This window comes from Petaurus breviceps, unplaced genomic scaffold (assembly GCF_028583685.1).
Source record: "Petaurus breviceps papuanus isolate PSGF00001 unplaced genomic scaffold, PetGlider_PUasm1.0 181, whole genome shotgun sequence".
NCBI lineage: Eukaryota > Metazoa > Chordata > Mammalia > Diprotodontia > Petauridae > Petaurus > Petaurus breviceps.
This window is the reverse complement of record NW_027185784.1, coordinates 3,467,606-3,487,760: the sequence shown is the minus strand read 5'-3', so window position 1 is coordinate 3,487,760 and position 20,155 is coordinate 3,467,606. Positions and strand designations below refer to the sequence as shown.

The 20,155-nt window shown below is 35.7% G+C and overlaps 1 protein-coding gene and 1 long non-coding RNA gene across 6 annotated transcripts in view; one reads left to right on the top strand and one right to left on the bottom strand.

Moving 5' to 3' along the window:
• The window catches only part of LOC138160542 (uncharacterized), a 1,999-nt gene extending 737 nt beyond the window's left edge, over positions 1-1,262 (top strand). The window contains exon 2 of the long non-coding RNA XR_011168162.1: positions 49-1,262. This is a non-coding gene — a long non-coding RNA (uncharacterized lncRNA). The remainder of the gene's footprint in view (positions 1-48) is intronic.
• PTPRZ1 (protein tyrosine phosphatase receptor type Z1) overlaps positions 1-20,155 on the bottom strand; it is a 244,535-nt gene that overhangs the window by 95,120 nt on the left and 129,260 nt on the right. For all 5 annotated transcript variants that reach the window (XM_069087099.1, XM_069087100.1, XM_069087101.1 and 2 more), the window contains exons 4-8: positions 16,624-16,775; positions 14,023-14,118; positions 13,061-13,127; positions 10,972-11,129; positions 9,949-10,099 (exon numbers count right to left, since the gene is read on the bottom strand). In XM_069087099.1, the coding sequence (XP_068943200.1) occupies positions 9,949-10,099; positions 10,972-11,129; positions 13,061-13,127; positions 14,023-14,118; positions 16,624-16,775 (624 nt within the window). The remainder of the gene's footprint in view (positions 1-9,948; positions 10,100-10,971; positions 11,130-13,060; positions 13,128-14,022; positions 14,119-16,623; positions 16,776-20,155) is intronic.

Genomic DNA, 20,155 nt, shown 5'->3' with positions numbered 1-20,155 from the left:
TGGTATTTTGAACCTGGGAAGTTGCCTTTGCTTGGTATTACATTACAGGCAGCTAGGTGGTGCAGTGAAGAGCACCGGCCCTGGAGTCAGGAGGACTTGAGTTCAAATCTTGCCTCAGACACTTAACACAAAAACTAGCTATGTGACCTTGGGCAAGTCACTTAAACCCAACTGCCCTCCAAAAAAAAAAAAAGCAAAAAAAAAAAAAACCTATTGAAGCAACATGATGTAGCAGGGAGAATCTCAGGAGATCTGGGGTTGGAATTCTGGGTTTGTAACTGTGTATGCCAAATTTCCTTTTATTTCTGAGAGAACTGATTATTAATAACCAATGATTTGGGGAGATCCAGAGTTCCCCCTCTTCTTCTAAAGTCCTCATTAAAAAAAAAAGTTTTGTCTCTGAAAATTGAATTAACTTTCTCCTCAATCATGGTCAGACCCTACCCAACCTTACAAAAAAACTTAATCTAAGGTGAGGAAGGCCACCACATTTGGGTGGGGATAAATTCTCTGAATAGATTACCCAAGGTTGGTCAATTTAGAAGTAAATGACATAATTAAAGTTCATTAGAATAAGTTCAACCCCTCGTTGTAGTATTAATTTTCTCATTAATTGTTAACTGATCAGAGTTGACTGCCACCCTCAGGAATATCTACTCTTCCCAGGGCCATGATGTGATTTTTGCCATTCAATAGTGCCATTCACCTCTTTTATTAATAAAATGATTAATTACCCAGAAAGTATGTCTTTTGAACTTTTCAGACATAACAGTTCTTTACCTCAGTTTACTCATTTGTAAAATGAGTAAATGAGCTCTGAGATAGATACCTTTAAAGCTAATTTCTATGATTTAAAAAAATAATTTGGTTTCATAGACAAATTGGACTTAAAAATTATTTCAAGCCTGAGTAACTCAGAATTCTTGTTTAGTTTATTGTTGGTCTAGAAGGATAACAAGCTCCAAAAAGAGTCAAAGGATTTTTTAAAATTAAAAAAATATTGGAAATTCACCCAAAAAACCCAAACTAGGCAATGTAGCTTGCAAAAAAAAAAAAAAAAGAGCTTTGTGTAATACATCCCTTAATAATTTCGTGGATATAGAGGAAGACTATGGAAAAATATAAGGAAATCATTGTCCCTGGATCACTGTAATTGCTTAGATGGTTAGTTCTGTTAGAGTATGCTGGTAAAGTAGTGAGTTTGGTGCAAAAGAGTATTTGGTTTTGGCAAAAGAAGAAAAAACAAGATGATATTCCCCTAGGTCATCTTTTTTTAAGATCATGCCTAATTTTGGCCAACTCTCTTCCCTAAATCGCTAACCACAGAGGGAACTGGATGCGTGAAACTAAACAGTTTGGGAAGATCTACAGGCATAACTGGGAGCAACTCAAACAGAAGAGCTCACTGACAAATTGGGGTACAACATCACCTGAGAAAGGGAAGGAACATTTACTTATAGTAACTTTGCGATAAGCAGAATGAACACAGGAGGGCACTCCAGACTAACGATTTGCTACGTATAGCCACATTCATTTCTCTTAAGCATTTCCCCAGGGGTTGTTCAATGAAATTATAAACTATGCTACAGATGTGAATGATATGCAATGACGTATGAATGTAGAAGATTAAAAATATCTTTCTCTTGACAATTTTGTGTATGTGTTTTTTTTAAATCCAATTATCAAAACTAAGGACTTTATTTTGGGTCAGAGAAGGGTGATTTCTTTTTTGTGTGGTCCTGTGACAATTATTTTATTATGAAAACTTCATCAAGTTAACAAAGTTTTGGTTTAAGGCACATTAAATTGCACATCAATTCAACTAATTTAAAAACAGACCTATGTATTGGAGAAGAGTTTTTAAAGGGGTTTAAATCTCATTTCTGATCTTAGAGTTGTATCAGATGGCTTCTGAGGTCCCTTCCAACTCTGGATCGATGAGTCTATTAACTTAAGTTTAAATACTGCCTCTGTTCCAAGGTCATCTGTGAGACCTTGAGTAAATCTCTTCAAGATTTTGGACCTCTGGGTCGCTAAAATTTGAAGACTCTATCGAGGTTCATAACTTGGGGTCTTGTTATTTTAAAATATTTTGATAATTTCAATATAATTGGTTTCCTTTATAATTCTAAGTGTTTTATCTTACGTATTTTAAAATGCTATTTTGAGAAGGGGTCTAGGGGTGTGGTGTATAAGTTTCACCAGACTACCATGGAGGTCTATGACACACACAAAAAAGGTTAAAATTGAATGATCTCTAAGACCCCCTCCAACTTTAAATCTTGGGATATTGCCACTGAAGGCCAGCAGGTGGCACAAAGAAATCAACTAAAGACTATTCATCTAAACTGGGGAAGGAAAAAAAGATGCCTTGGTCTTGTTCCTAATAAATTCCCAATCCAGATGACAGTATTATACTGGGTCACCCATTTTGTTTTGTCATTGTTCAGTCATGTTCAACACTCCGTGCCCCCTTTGGGATTTTCTTGGCAAAGATACTGGAGTGGTTTGCCATTTCCTTCTCTAGCCTTTTTTTTTTTTTTATAGATCAGGAAACAGATAGCAAACAGGGTTAAGTGACTTGCCCAGGATCACACAGCTAGTAAGTGTCTGAGGTCACATTTGAATTCAGAAGATAAGTCTTTTTGATTCCAAGCCCTGTGCTCTACCCACTACTCCACCTAATTGCCCCCATCCATTTTTGGGGTAGGGCCATATCTTGTGGATTAAAAAAAAATAAAAGAATGGTGGTGATAAGATCAATATACACAATTACCACTGACAGGCTTGTCTGCAAAACAGTATCAGCAACAACAAAAAAACAAAAACAAAAACCAATTTCCTTTGGAAAAGGAAGCTGGAGCAAGGAATTGGAAGACCTAAGATCACAGAATTTAGAGACCCTTAGTTTGATCTTCTTATCTACAGATGAGTAAATGACTTGCCCAGGGTTCCATAGGTTTTGATGGGCATTTTCAGACTCAGTATCTAGTGTTCTAGGTAGTACACCATGCTATCACTCTGTTCTGCCACTATCTCCTTATACAACATTCAACGAGTAAATATCACAAAACTTCAGTTTCTCCTTCTGTAAAACAACAGAATTGGACAATCTCTATGATTCCTCCGAGCTCTAAAATTCTATAATCTATGACTCTACATCAAAGTCAGTTTCCCTTTTGTGCATAATTTTCCTTCCTTCCTTGTTACCTTCCTGAGCTCTCCAAGGGCACGGATTATGTTTTTTTTCCTCTTTTATATCTCCTTCTCAGTACCTTGGACACAGGGGGTGCTTAATAAATATTTGCTGAATTGAATCTATTCTTGTCTTCACTGTATCTTCACTGTTGGAGAGGAAATGTTCTTGAAGATAAAGGTCAGGAAGGGAGATCATAGCTACTGCATACCAACAGCTATGCCTCAGGCTATTACCACTTTAGGGTCTCTGATAAATCTCACAGGTTCTTGATATTTAATGCATAAGCAACCAGGAAGTCTAGTCCTCAATGTCCACATGAAAGGTCTATAAATATTTTTATAATCCTATTATGACAGCTTCTCCCCATGTAGATGAATTCAAAGCAAGCCAAAAGAGACTACTTTTTGTGCCTAAGTGCTGCCTTTAACATCATGTGCACATCTCCTATTAAAAATAGTGAAAGTTATACATACTTTCAGCTAACGCAAAGAGCTATGATTTATTCTTGCTACCACCTATTCCACCACGGTGAATTTAGGGCACTTAAGCATGTCCTTGTCCCACAGAATTTCCAGTTCCAAAGACATTCGTTAAATGCCCACTACATTCAAGGCTTTCTAGGAGGCACCAGGAAATACAAAGATGAATAGGGCAATTTCTGTTCTCAAGGAGCAGTAATCTAGTAGAAATACCAGAGTGCACTGGTAGAATGCAGTGACTCATACCCGTCATATCTCCTCACCCTTATCACAATTTTGTGGGGTGGCTATTTCCAGTGTTATTACACATATTTCACAGATGAGGAAAATGAAATTGCAGCTGAATGGATGACTTCTCCAACATTACAATTAGTAAATGGTATTGCCAAGACTCAAATCCACAAGACTGGATTTGAATTTGCAAATTCACATACCATATATGACAATTTTAATTTTAAAATATTTCTTGCTGAGTTGTTTTTCCAGTTGTGTCTCACTGTGAATGACTTCATTTGGTGTTTTCCTGGCAACAGTACAGGAGTGATTTGCCATTTCCTTTTCCAGCTCATTTCAGAGATGAGGAAACTGAGGCAAATAGGATTAAGTGGCTTGCCCAGGGTCACACAGATGGACAGTGTCTGAGGCCAGATTTGAACTCAGAAGAGTTTTCCCAATTCCAAGCTTAATTCTTGTACCACCCGGCTGCCCCTTTCTAAAATACTACCCTGTCTTTATAGATGGAATAATGGTCTAGCTGGTCTAATACTTAGTCCAAGGTTAAATTGAATGTACATGGATACCACTGTATACCATTTAGAAAACAATGACCTAAGGTGAAAGAAAGATTGAAGGAGAAATGGAAATAAAAAAGAGTAATCAACAAGTCCTACTATGTCCCATACAATGTGTGTGCCAGGTGCTGGGGATAAAAAAAATAGTCTCTGCTCTCAAAGAACTTTTATTCTGTTGTGGGAGGGAAAAATGTATATATGTAAGTATAGGCAGATTAATTAATTAATCAATCAATTAATTAATACACAAGTAAATGCCAATTACTTAAATACTAGGTAGATAAGGAAGGAGGATGCTAGCAAGTGGTGGGGGTTAGTCAGAAAAGGTTTTATGCAAAAGGTGGTTGTGCTGAATCTTGAAGAAAGTGAGGAGGGATGCTTTCTAGGCCTGGGAGGATAGCAAAAGCAAAACCAGAAATGTACGGAAGATAAAAGAGAGAACAGACAAACTTATGGACAGTGGTGGAGAAAGCACCATTAACAACTGCTTAGTGTCACTAAATAGGACTTAATTATTATTTACTACTAATCTAAGGGTTAGTCCAAATTTAACACAGTACTATATTGAGTGCAATCTATAAACATGTACTAATGTCTTCCTACCACACTTGTGTAAAGTTGATGGACCTCTTTTCAATAACAAGCAGATACTTGGATGACTTTTATGGAGGGAACAAGATTTATGGATCCATGAGATAATCACTGAGGTTAAGATTTCTCCTCACAGAGTAGTATATCTTAATGAACTGAAACAAAAAAAAATCAATATAGATCTTCAAAGGCTGTAAATATCATAATAAGAAATGATGTGTTTCTAACATGAATTTCTAAAGAACCGCATTGTATTCTGTAGGTAAACATCCCAAAGAGGCCTAAAGGCATGAAGAAATTTATCCAAACATAAAGTAAGCCACAGAGCTGAGATCTGAAGGCAGGTCCTATGCTCTTTTCACGATATCATCAGTACTTTCATTTTATGGTTACATATGTCTAGTTATGTATGTCTCTATCTTTGATGCCATTTCTTCCACAAAAGCCACTGTGGGTAACATGCTGAAGGGAACCTACACTTCACAAGATATCTTTCCCATTTTCCTTCATGTCACTAGTAATCCTGATTCTTCCATGATTGTGGTGTTTTTTGAGTCCCACATATGGGAGGTTAATGGCATTCTTATACCTTGCTTCCCTTCTTGTACTCTTTGATTCAATGATGTTTAAATTCTAAATTTAAATAAATGTTTAAATGATGTTTCTAAATTCCTTGCTGTTCTTCATGCAAAATGCTCCATCTCCTGATTGCATGCATTTTCACCAGCTGTCCCCCAGGCTTAGAATCTTTTCCCTCTTCATCTACACTTCCCGACTTCCCTGGCTTCATCTAACTTCCAGTTAAAATCCCATCTTCTACAACAAGAATTCTTGGCTCTCAGGGCCTTCCCTCTGTGATTATCTCCAATTTATGTGTATATCTTGTTTGAATGTTGTCTCCCTCATTATACTGTGAATTCCTTGAAAGCAGGGTCTGTTTTTCCTTTGTCTACATCCCCAACCCTTAGCACAGTACCTGGAATACAATACACGCTTAAGAAATGCACACTTGACTTGACTTTTGCCCATCTAAGTTAATATGTGACATGTAACACTTTTAAGAAGACAGGAGTGGTAGAAATGGTCATAATCCTGAAAATGGTTTAGTCTTTAATATTCCCGCTCCAATTACCATTAATTTCTGAGGTGCACAGTAACTCCAGGGGCAATTCAGCATTTGCTATGATGCTGCAATTGATCGGGGTGTTGATATTTAGATCAGGAACACCAGGGTTCATCATGGGCAAGTCATTGAACCTGTCATAGTCTCAGTTTCCTCATTTATAAAATAGAGATAAAAAATACCTACCTTATGGAATTGAAGATTTCAAGTAAGATAGTGCATGTAAGTGTTTTGCAAAACTTAAAGTGCTATATTGATCTCAGTTAGAATCATCAATAACAATAATAATCTGTGGTGCAAATACTTTTCACTTATTTTTCGACACACTGTTAGAAGGCAGTATTTGCATACCAGTGACTTATATGAATTCTATTTAATCCTATTAATCTTTTGAGGAGGTTAGGCTAAAGGATAGCAGATAATACAAAATTTGTAGCCAACCACAGTTAATTCTCCTAACTCTAATATAATAGCATTCTGATAAAAAAAAATACTATCATCAAACTATTTTGCCTGACTAGCTGACTTGACCACTTGTCAGGGATGCTGAGGAGGACATTTCTGTTCAGGGAAGATGTATTTTCTTTACTATTTAATTCTATCTTAGCTTATTACTTTTATTTTTCCACATATAAATCCTTTCTTTCTAAAAATCCTTATCAGTTACTAATCAATAATAGCTTCTAGATAGCTATATGACATAAGTTTCTTCACATGATTCGACCCTCAAAAAATTCTTCTTTCTCCACCTCCTGCCTGCACACCCACATCCCCTTCAAGCCCTCCTCTCCATCCCCAGAGCTGCTCCCTGAGGGTCAGGAGGATGAGAGCTTGATTGCATTTCAGTTAGCAAAAGGTGAAATTTCCTGGCCCCGTCCATGGTGTGACTTTAAAGCAGTAAAAAGTTTTTCTTTTTTCTAAGCCACACACAAAAAAGTCAATTTCTATAGTCACCAAATAAACTGAAGAATTTTAGAAAGCTTTCCTTCATTCTTAAAGCCACAAAAAAGGCCAAATGTTTAACACCTGGTATTGTTTCCCCGTTGGCGCGCACACACACACACACACATGTCCCCATCATTTTTATCCTGGAGTTTTGTGGGAAGAAAACATGTTCTCCTCAGAAAAATACACCTCCACAACTACAGCACAAAAATGACAACATACTATATATCAAATTAGAATAATGGTAGCTTATAATTTAAATCATAAGGATAAGAAGTGGGGGCAGCTAGGTGCAGTGAATAGAGCACCAGCCCTGGAGTCAGGAGGACCTGAGTTCAAATCTGGCCTCAGACACTTAGCACTTACTAGCTGTGTGACCTTGGGCAAGTCTCTTTATCCCAATTGACCTGGCTTCCCCCCTCCAAAAAACAAAAAACAAAAACAAAACAAAACAGAACAAAAAAAGAACAAGAAGCAGACACCTAACATAATAAGCACTTTCCAATCTGAATTTTTCATTCATTCTCATACTCACAAATCATGAAGAAAGGTGCAGTTTTTAAAAGAATATAATGGCATTTAATTCAATTAATTTATTTTGTTTATTTTATTTTAGAAAAGAAGCTGGCTTAGTTCTGTTCCATTTTCCATTAATTAATATTCTATTATTTACTGGACAGGATGTTACAGTGTTCAGTGTTGCTGGTGGAGGCATAATTGAATTTCCTGGCTTTGGGGTAATTTAATTAGAAACTTAATGTTGCATTAAATGTAGCTATTCATCATTGTTTTCACTCTCTTCATTTTTGGTAGAGGGAAAATTATTCTCACAAATATCACATTAAAACAATTAACCTGTGTTCTTTTAAAGACTAATCTTTGAAAAACAGATGATTATTAAAGTAGTATTATACATATCAAAGAAATTTTTATGGAATGAAAAAAAGAAGAAAAAAAATAGTTCCAACTTTTTGAATAGTTCTAAGTCCCCATGAAAGTAGTACTTCAACTATTTCAGTAACTTTTTAGCATATTCTGGGACAAACCAAAGGGTTAAAAAAAAATCAGATACATCTTGTCTGTTTTGGGACATTTTAAAAATAATGTCTGTTGTTTAGTAAATTTAAAATAAAAATAACTCTGAAAATACTCCCTTTTGTGTGATTTTTCCATCATTATGGGTGACATTGTCATGCTTCTTGTCTCATGGAGGAGAAATCTTAGTCATCTTTGGTTCCTCAATATTCTATATTTCTCAAAAACAAAACTGTTGTAGAATACAGGAAATTGAGAGAGTGTGGTATATTGGATACAGGCATGGGCTTAGAGTTAGGATTCAATTTTTTTTTTTTTGATCCTCTATGACGCAGCAATTTGGCTCTCTTTCTAACTCTCTGTATTCTGCTTTATATTCACTGCTGGCTCCCACTTTCCTTTTCTTTTTTTAAAATTTAGTTTAATTTTATTTTCAGGTTCACATTCTCTCCCTCTCACCTCTGAATCCTCCTCCCCACTGTCCCTTGAACCAATTACAAACATATATCATCAAGTGAAACTAATCCCTATGCTGGTCATGTCTAAATCTATACTCTTGGTCCATAATCTCTACCTGGAAGTACCATGTTTTATGATGAGTCATCTGGAACTATGGCTGGTCACTGATCAACTACTGTGGGTATTTCCTAAGGTTTTCTCCTTAGCCGTCACTTCTGTTTCTACCTTCTCATTACCTTATGCCTGTACTACAGCAATAGCCTGTTGGCTGATTAGCCTGCCATATATCTCTCCCCACTCTAGTCTATCTTCCATTCAGTCACCAAAATGATTTTCCTCAAGCACAAATCTGATCTTGTTCCTCCTCACCCATTTCTCCTCCACTCAATAAACTCCAGTGGCTCCCTATTACTTTCAGGATCAAATACAAAATCCTTTGTTTTGTGTTCAATTCCCTTTAGAACCTGGTCTCTCCTACTTTTTCATTCTTCTTAAAACTTACATCTCATCCCCCACCCCCCTATTCTTCAATCCAGAAACATTGGCCTCCTCAAAGAAGACATTCTTCAAGTAAGATGAACTATCTTCTGACTCTTGGAATTTTCTCTGGCTCTCCCCTGTGCATGGAAAGCTCTCCTTCTCATTCCTGCCTCTTGGCTTCCCTCACTTCATCCCAACTAAAATCTGATCTTCTACAGCAAGACTTTCCTCAGTTAATCATTTTCTATTTATCCTATATTATAGCTTGTTGTCTCCCCCATTAGGCTGTGAATTCCTTGAAGGTAGGGGCTGTCTTTTGTCTTTCTTTGTATCTCTAGGACTTATTATAGTGCCTGAAACATAATTAGTGCTTAATAAATGTTTGCTGACTGACTTAATTGACTGATTGCAGCTCACTAAACAAATCTTTCCACCTTCTGTTTTGGGACCTTTTTTAAAGAAATATTCTCTCCTTGGAATTCCTTACTTGAAGCTCTGTACCTCAATATTTTCCCTCTACTTAAAGGTCTAATTCAAATGTCACCTTTTCATAAAGCTTTTCCTTATCACCCCAGAAAGGAATGATTTCTTTCCTTGGTATGTATCTTTCTTAGTACACTAGACACACATAAACTGCCACTTACCGTAGTTAAGCTATGGTGTACATATTTTATCTCCTTGAAGGAAAGGACCATGTCTTTTTTTTCCTCTTTGGAAATCCCATCGGGCTGAGCATTATTCATGGTCCAGGTTTACTAAGTATTTCCTCTTGACTTTTATTTACTTAAAATCATGTTGCAATCTGTGCAATCAGTAGAAGGTATGAACAAAAACTATACCCAATACCTGTTTCATGGATCTCTTCTTCTCCAGTATATGAAGAAAACACCTGCCTGGAGAACTTGTATTGCTGTTCTCGGAAGTTATTTTGCAGGTAGTCCATCAGCATGACATACCCAGACTGCTGCATCGTAAGAACTTCACAAAAAACAGCCAACTGGAAAAAAAGGATCAAGGAACTCAAGATAGCTATTAGAAAACCCCAAAGGAAAGAAACATCCACCAACATGCTGCCTTCCTCAAACCAAAATGAAACAGAAAACTCCCTATGTAAAACTCTACATTTGAAATGAATTTAGAAAAAGAATCCTTGAATTTTATTTTACCCATTTTAACCTATAAGCTTAAAACTCTACATATCAATATATGTATCAATATACAAGTTTTCTTTTTGTAAAAAAAAAATCGATAACATTTAGTTTTGCAAAAAAAAAAAGACACTTCCCACTAAATTCCTTATAAAATATATTTCCTGGAAAAAAGCTTGTTGATACTTAACTGGAATGAGAGGGTGCTTCAGCCCTAACAATATTAGTTAGTATTGACTGTGGTTGTTCTTTGGTGATTTCATCTGCATTATTATAGTCATTGTGACACACAGATTTTCCAGAAAAAGAGTAATTTCCAGTCCTGGGCTCTCATTTTTTTGACTCCATGAGGTTACCACTGGTCACTGGAGAAGGAAGGACTAGAACATTGTCATCTACTGACTCTTTCTCATAGACGCTGTGGACTATGGAACTTGAAATTATACAGTATAGATAGTTTTGGGAAAATTACATGTTGAATTTATCATCTACTTAAAAAAAGAAAAGCAAGCTGTATGTCACAGTGATCCACAGCTTTGTGTACAGAACTTTTCTACTTAGTATATGGAAATGTCCATTTCATTTTGCTGTTTGTTGATTTCTGAATTAAAAAAACACTTTAAAAAAGAAATTATATGGTGTGCTTCCAACACATTATTTATTGAAATATTTACCTTTGAGCAACTCTGAGAAATCACTTCATATCTATTTGCAAAATTACCTGGCTTTCAGAAATGCTAATGGGATCTTTAAAGACAATCCAGTTAACTGATTCTGTGCAGGGAGGAGTGGTCAAGGATCCATTGTAAGTGTAATACTTGTCTGTGGAGTTTGGCAGAAGATTCAGCAAAACAAATGGATTTAATGCAGCTTGCTTTCCTGCAAAGCAATATTGTAAATTTTTGTTCTGAGTTCCAGCACTGTTTATTACTAAAATAATCACAGCTGCTAGCAAAACAGAAACACATGATTTAATAATCATTTGATTGAAATTATAATTTATAATACATTACATTATAATTAAAACTATAGAATTAAAATATATAAAAATATATGTTCAACCATGGGGATGTGGATGGAGATAAAACATCTCCATGAATAAACCCCATGTTTTCTTTGGACTCTCAATTTTTACATTCTTTGGTAAGAGCTGTTATAAATACAAAAGCATCAACAATATACTGATAAGATTAAGTCAGCAATCCAATCAGTTACTTCCTACAAAGGTATTAGCTTTTTTTCTAATTTTCATGCCTTTATTTTATTGATTGTCAATATACACCATAACATACTTAAATAAGCAAGAAATACACTATTTTAAGATAAATAGAAAGCTGTGGCTGAATTTCTGAAATAACTGCATTCATTTCTGGGTGTCAGTTTAAAGAGGATAATGATAAACTAATATGCTTCTAAGTAGGGTGATTAAGCTATGAAGAGTAAGACATGTCTTTATCAGCATAACAATATTTTTAGGTTTAGGTGTTCTAACAAGCTGATTTTCCCCACTCAGGCTAGATGAAATCTGTTACTGTCTAAATAGACATATACACTGTTTGTGACATTCATGGCTGAATTGGGCATCAGTATTTTCAAATAAAGAAAGTAGGTATGGAAGGATCCTGTTGTCTCCTGTTTGATTCTCCCCTTCACGAAGTAAAAGCAGCACCCCAGTAGGTCACACTTCCCTGACTACAGAGATCTTTGGTCAATTTAAGACATCACACAAAATTGACAAAGATGAATCAATCCTATGCTAGGCTTCGATTTTGAGGATAAGGTCCTAGATATTGAGTTTTATTCTTGATTTGAAAGTTGAGAGCTTCCAAGTTAGTCATATTCTTTATTTTGTCAATTTTTTATATGTCAGGGCTGTGCTAGAGTTCCAAGAAAATGAACAACAAAATAATAATGTTGTCTGCTTTGTAGTCTCAGACCCCGGGAAGTATCTGCTATTCAATTTGGTTCAACAAACAATTGAATATGCTAGGCACTGTCTTTGTATCCTTTCTCTTGCATCCTGTGGCTAATCCATTAATAATGGTCAATACTTACACTTTTGCTTTTTATTATGGACAAAAGGTTTCCTGATGGTCTGGATAGTCAGTCAACAAGGTATTCATTAAGTGCTTAAGCTTAATGATATCAAAGCATATTCTATTTCAATCTCTATAATTCTCCTTCCTAAAGTAGTCTCTCTTTTTTATGGTTTAAGAAAAGTGTTTTTTAGAGGGTTACACTTGAGAACTTAATTTTTATTTAGAGAACTTAAGCTATTTAATTTTTTATTTAAATTTTGTATTTAATTCTATAAATAATTTTTATTTAAAATTTGCATTTTCACAGTCTGGCTTTAATTTAGAAGCTAAGTTCTACTAATTATACACAAAAGTGATATGACATATAGAAATAATAATTCAAAATACAAAAGCATCATGAGACTGATTTGATTAAAGAATGAAATCAATAAAATGCCAGTTTCTTCCCTCCATTAGGATTTTATGATTCACATCTGACAGATTTCTTTTTGACAAATTGTTCTTGAAAGTTGGGAATTCATTTTACTAATATGAGAAAGGAAGCAGAGATTTCTCTAGTTTTAAAATGCATAAAATTTGTGCATTTGAAAAAATAAGAATTTTCTAAGTATCTTAAGACATTATTCCTTCTTGTGAACACATACATATCTTCTCTTTGTGTATATAATTCAATCTTTGAGACTTCATGGTTTTTTTTTTTATTAAAGCCTTATTCACATCAAAGGTATAATCTGGAAGATATATACTCCTCTAAACTGAGTAGCAACTTACCGAAACGACTGACACTGTCCACTCCTTCAATAATTGTTTTATAATCCATGTTCTCTTCTATTCCAACCTATTAAAGAAAAATGGTATTCTAAATATGGTTAAAATATTTCACTCTGTATTAGTTAGTCAGCAATTATTAAGCCCCTACTCTGTCATGCGCATAGTTCCATAAAAGCATTTAAAAGCTACCAAATTCTGTCATAAACATTCAAAAAAATAAAACTTAAGATTTTCTTAAAACTTAACAATCTTCTGATTCTTCATGATAATTACTATACCTGAAGGATCTATGTTTTGGTCAACCTGAGTAACTTGGGTGTAGGAACTCCTTCTACCAAGAAGACTACATACTTATGATTTAGTAGGAAATTCCTAGAGTTGCTTGAGTTATGTAGATGTGAAATGGCTTGCCCAATATCATGGAGCTATTAAGTATGGGGGAGGGGGGGGAGATTTGGATAATCCCTTCTTGACTCCAAGCTCAATTGTACCACACTGCCTCTATGGTAACTGTTAAGCAGTTATACCTTCTACATTGTGACTTTCCCCATCACAGTTATGACATGTCACGGGTTGGCATAAGAAATTAAAATGGAAATTTTGGAGAGTTTTGCGGAAGTCACAAATGACATGTGAAGGTTGGCAGACTACACAGAACAAGTTTATACTCAGAAATACATAAATCTATGTATTATATAATATCAACATGTCTTATCTTTTAATACCATAATATTTCAGACTTCTTCTCTGGTATGAAGGGAGGATCAAAAAATTTTACTCAGATTTTCCAGACTGGGAAGAGGGGGCTGCACCATGCTCCTAACTTTCATGAAACGGCAGGGATAACTGTAATTGATAATAAAACCTTACATTTGTGTAGGCATACTCTCGCATTTAGGAGATCATATGATACTCACAATAGCTCAGGAGACAATGTAATTCTATAACCAAAGTATCATTACCTCGAATAAAACGGATAAAGCTCTTAACTTTCCTTTCCCTTTAACTGCTTCCTCAAAACTTGCAAACTGGTCCGGGTCAAAGCAGTAGATTTGCATCTACAAATAAAACAAGGAGCTCTTTAGCACTTAAAAATAAGTTCCCAAAGTTGATCAACAGACTTGAGAGAATGGATCTCTTCACTGAAGAGATGACTTGCAAAGAAAGGCAAATCCCCAGGAAGACCTTGAGTTGAGGAGTGCCAGAGCCTACTTTCAAAGTACACACGTGCCCAAGGCCGGTAGTTGTCAGATTTTATTTAAAAACCACAAAAGGCTTGCTCTTTTACATAAAAGTCAATGTAAATCCCGTGACCTGACTAGAATAAATATTTTATGCACTGAATGAAAGGCTGCAGATTGTAAACTGTTCCCTAGTGATAAGTGAGACTCATTTGGAAGCTGATTAACATCTTCAGGTCACAGAGTACATTAAGGAAGTAACTTACTAGAATAAAAAGTCAATTTATCTAGAAAGCTTGGGGAGGAATGGTCATTTGGAATAGTCCAAGTTTTAGCATAGAGAAGGGTTTAGCCCTTTAAAATCACCAAAACATTTATTTTCAGACTTACACAGAAATCTTTATAAAACATATTCACCATTTCCTAGATTTAAAAATGGGTACCTTATGAATTTCACAGCATAATAGTGCCATAGATTTAGCCCTGGGAGGATCTTCAAAAGTCATCTAGTCCAAACTCCTCATTTTACAGATGAGAAACTGAAGCACAGAGCAGTAAGGGACTTTTCCAAGGTCACACAGATAAGTATGTGAGGCAGGATTTGAACCCAAAGTTTCCTGACTTCAACACCAGCCCTCTATCCACTACCTAACCCTGCCTTCCACTTAGTCATCAATACTGAATGATGCCGATGATATGCTGATGTCCTGCTGTCCTACTCTAAGTTTGTAGGGTTATTGTACTTATTATTCTATTCTGTTTAAAGTGTATATAAATTAAGAGCACACAGGCTCTGGATGAACACAGAAGGGACCAAGAAATGAGGTTTAATTGACTGCCTTTGATGAAATATTTTTGCAGCTCAGAGTCTTTTTAGGTTTACTTTCAGAGTCTTGACAGTATTCTAAATAGGTAATGTTGCAGAATGGCTGAGTAACATATAGATGATGTGGTAGATAGGGCTGTAACCTTAAAAAATTAATTTACTGCCCCTTTTTCCAAACAGGTAGAAGGTAGGTAAATTGAAACCTCTAGAAATATCTTACTCTGAGGAAATATAAGACATGAAAAAACAAAATTATTATTTTAAAATTAGGAAATTTTAATTTCCCTAACAAAAAATTACATTACCAAAAAAATTCACTTCAGTGACTCCTTAAGTAATGAGTTCCTTAGCAGATTTAAGTGTTTATATATCATTAATTATTTGGCAGAAAGGCTACAGGGTCACTGTGCTCTGATGTCATTTGAGAAGCCGTCAGATGTGAAAATAAAGACCTCTGAAGTTAAAATGGTAAGTCAATGAGTGCAATTGATCCCAGTTACAAAAATTAAATTTACAAGAGGCATTTCAGGAACACATCTACTGTGTAAAGCAAAGAATTTCTAGATAGCAAAAAGTCTGCCACCATCGTGGGAAACCGACTAAAGACTGTATAGAGTGAGATTCTCCTAATAGAAAAACAGTCCCTAGATTAAAAGTTGAAAGCTGCATGCATTCTTCAAAACTACTAGTATTCTATTTTTAGGCTGCTTTTGCTTTCACATCCTCAATAAATGATTTGTTGAAGGGAGGTATGATAGAAAATAGCACTGAATTTGGAGTGTTAACTGTGTCTCTGCCATTTACCACTTATATGACCTTGAGAAAGTAGTTTTACTTCCTGTCCTTAGTGTCCGCATCTGTTTAAATTGGCTGTAGTTATTGTTATAGTTGTTGTCATTTAGACATTTTCAGTTGTTTCTGACTTTTCAGAATAAAATCCATTTAAGGTTTTATTGACACAGATTCTAGAGTGGCTTGTCATCTCCTTCTCCAGCTCATTTTACAGATAAGGAAACTGAGGCAAACAGGTCAAGTGATTTGCCCAGGGTCATAACACTAGTAAGTGTCTAAGACCACATCTGAACTCTTGTCTTCCTGATTCCAGGCCTGGCTACCACCCAGCTGCCCATATTGTAGTAGATAGACTCTAATACTCCTTCTAGATCTAAATCTATGACCTTATAAATTGAAGTATTTAGGAAGAACTCTCAGTAGTCTCAACAGTTCTTACTTCAAGAAGTATATAATTCAATATCATATTTCTTGATATCTTTGGCCCAAATGGACTTGGAAAATCTCATGAGATCTTTTCTTTAGAATTACTGGAATAGATTTATTTGGGGGAGGGAGAGTGAACAAAATAAACACTTATTTTCCATATATAAATACACTGTATCTTTAGTGCATCCAATATAAAATAGTGTTTTACATAGAAATTACCAGACATTATAGATTTCAAAAATAATGCCTATGAAGCATAAAACATGTTGGATAACCTAATAACTCAAATATTTACAAAAAGGCACAGTATTTAGTGTAACTATGATAGTTGTTACCTCAAGTGGAAATTTTTGTCCTTCTAAACTATGTTCTGAACCATCAGATGACATATTGCATTTTCCCCAATGAAAAGTTATCTTGCTTGCTTTGAACATAGTTTCTATACCACCTCCACTGAGACGATAGTCATTTGTCAGATTTATTTCCACTAAGAAGGAAAAAAAACAACAACAATAACACAGTTATATCCAGACTTTTGATGATCAAAGACCATGTCTAGAACAAAACAAATTAAAAGTGAAATTATTTACTGGACAGATTTAAAACAATTCCATCAAGTGACAATTTTGGAAGCTGAAGTATTAATTAATTAATTGATTGATTGATTGATTAATGCAAACGAAAATCCATACATGGTAACCCCAGCTTCTATTACTTTTCTGTTATCCTTTGTTTTTGAAGGTATGCATCCTCCATGCTGTGGTTGCCCAAAGCTTCCACAGCCTCCCTTCTCACAGCCCTTTTCCTTCCATCTCCTAAGGGGAACAAGCAGATAAATGAATATTTGTGTGGTCTCAGAAAGGTCACAACTTCTCTGGGTCTCAGTTTTCTTATCAGTGACATGTAGGGGTGAAACTAGATACTTTTTAAGACGGACTACAGCTCTAAACCCTATTTAGTAATCCTATAAAATCTTCCCTTGACTTTCTTTCCCGATGAACTGGCTGGCTGCAGGGAAAGGGAGCAAGGGAAAGGCCAGCCTGCAGCTGCCCTTCCTGTTATCACTGTCCTCACTATCCTATTCTTAGTTTATAGGAAAGTCAGGAGGAGGGCTAGAATTAAATAGCAGAAGGAAGGAGAGGTAAGCCATGTATCACTGCTCTTCACTACCCATCAGTCTCAATCTCCTTCTTTAAACCCCCAGCCCCCTCTCTCCTCATACTCTAAGCCTTTACCCTCTCCACTTGTCCTGCCTCCTAATTCCTGTCCTGAGGAAATTGTCCCAGTTCATAGATGCCAACATCATCAGTGGGGAACCAAGGAAGCCTATGTACCCACTATCTGGAGGGCAGAAGAAAAAAAATCCTAGATTTTCTTGCAAAATGTAATCCTAGCATTCCATGCTGGAAATCCATGTGTTTATATACAGAAATACACTGAAACATTGTGGTAGTGTCATACGATACTATTAGTACTACATTTTAATTATGCTATATAATAAGCTGAACAGCACTATTATTATTAATTTCAACTTGGAGATGGGAGAAAAGGTTAAAAAATGAAATAGTTGTTATGGATTCCACTTATACTACCTTGAATCTCTATGTTCTATTTGTGCAGCTACACATGTAAAAGTGAATCTTTTGAAATGTGTACATTTCCTCCACAGGATCTTTCCAGACCTTTCTTTCTATACTGATCTTGGATTTTCCTGAGCAGTACCTTTTACTCTTTCATCTCACACCATCAAAATTTGCCCATCTTATGTCTGAAACCCTCAGGATAATGACTAGTGCCTTACTAGTAAGAATTGTCTTACCTGTCTTGGTAAACTAATTCATGATAAAGTGATCATGGGTGATGGCGGCATGCTTTTGCTTTCCAAAAATTAATAGTATATTCCTTTTTCATAAAATTTTTATTTTGTATTTTTCTGAACTTGAAAGTCACCGACAAACACAAACATTCCCATACACGAAGAAAAATAGAGAACAATGTTGTATGTGAACTGTAAATCTCTACCATTTTTACAAGTATAGAATAAATTAAACACATTAATTTCCAAGCAATTATTTTTGTCTCTGTATCTCTCTGGTTTTCTTCTGCACATTAAAAAAAATAGTCCTTTTGGCAATTTGGTTTTCCTTTTTTAAAAAAAATCCAATTGACTAATGGTTTATCTATTTTCCTAGTTAAAAAAAAAATAGGTCCTCGTGTTATTTATCCAAAATATGTTGGTATTTTCAATGGTGGCTTCTGAGCATGTAATGCCTTTGTATAAAGGAATGACTTCTTAGTAGCGAAAGTAGGAATCAATGCTAGTAGGCAGCTGGGATACATGTTCTTAGGAGGGAGACTTTTCATGGTCCTCCATCAATCACTCAGGATGATCACCTGTCCCACCTATAGCAAAGACTGACTGTCTGTGAACATGAAATAATTTTATTCTAATGCAATTTTAAAATGATAATAGGAGAGCTGGGAACTTGGCTTCTGTAAGGTCATTGCTTTCTCTTATTGAAATAATCAAAGGTTCCACGTTTTCTAAAAGACAGGTAGCCGGAGAGTGGTAGAATGAATGGCAAAATGAGAGTAAGGAAACTAGTATTTTTCCATCTCTGAAATTTATTAGCTGGGTGACTAATCAATCTAAAAGCATTTTAAGCATCTACTAAAAAAAATCAAATAGTTTCTTCCCTCAAGGAACTTACATTTTATCAGGGGGAATAACATTTACACATATAAGTCCACACAAAATATATACAAAGATATTTTTTGTGATGAATGGCAGAAGAGGAACCAGTAAGTAGCTAGTGTGCTCAGGAAAGGGTTAAAACAACAAATTGTTCTTGTGTTTGTCCTTCGTTTTCGAAGAGGACCATGGATGGCATCAGTGAAATGATGACATGACTTGCAGCTGACTTTGATCTGAGGGAGGGAGGGCTGTGCAAGGTCACCAGTCTTACTTTCTCCTCCAGAGTCATCTGGGTCTAGTGGCCAGATATTCATCAGGATGATTGGAGATGACCCAGGATGCAATGGGAGACCCTTTTAGATTAAGGCCTTATCAGGTACTCAGAGTAATGTAAGGCCCATTCAGTGAATAGGCCTGTTTAAGAAGTGAGTGAAGGGATGGCCCCTTTTATTAGGAAAAAAAAGAAAAAAAATCAAGTTGATTGGGGAAGAACCTCAGAGTTGCTGTTCCAAAGAGAAACAGTTATCATTGACATTTACTCTAAACCTGGTGGGTGCAAAATATAGTCATAAAGTGGAGCTTGGGCAGGGAAAATAATTAACATTTGAGAAAAGGGTGGAAGGGAGCTAGGGATTCTAAAAGGTGGAGATGGAGGGGCAAAGAGACAGGAAATTAAATACTATGTGGGAGAAAAAGGAATTCTCAAAATATCCCCCCCTCCCCCATGGCACAGTATTATTCGTTGCTATGCAAAGTACCAGCATAATATAGGACAGTCCGGAGACTCATGTGCATGTGATCACAAGTAAAAATTCATACAATTTAAGGGATACACACAATGTGAGTCCAAGTAGAAACTGAATCAAATTCATAGCACACCAAGCTGAAACCCTAAGTACACTGATGATAGTAGGGCCACCTTGGAGGGCCACTGTCACATAGTATATGAAGGACAGGAAAGTGTAATTTCTGGAAAGGTAGACTGCAGCTGGTTTGAGAGGGGCCTCGATGGTAAGCATAAACATCAGTGATATGACAGCTGAAAGTTAAGTTATCATAAATCTTTTTCCTCATCTCTGTTGGTAGTGCCTTTTAAATCCTTTAAAAATGATGAAACATAATTTACATAAAATAATTTATGAATACTCCCTAGGCATAGTATTAAAACAATC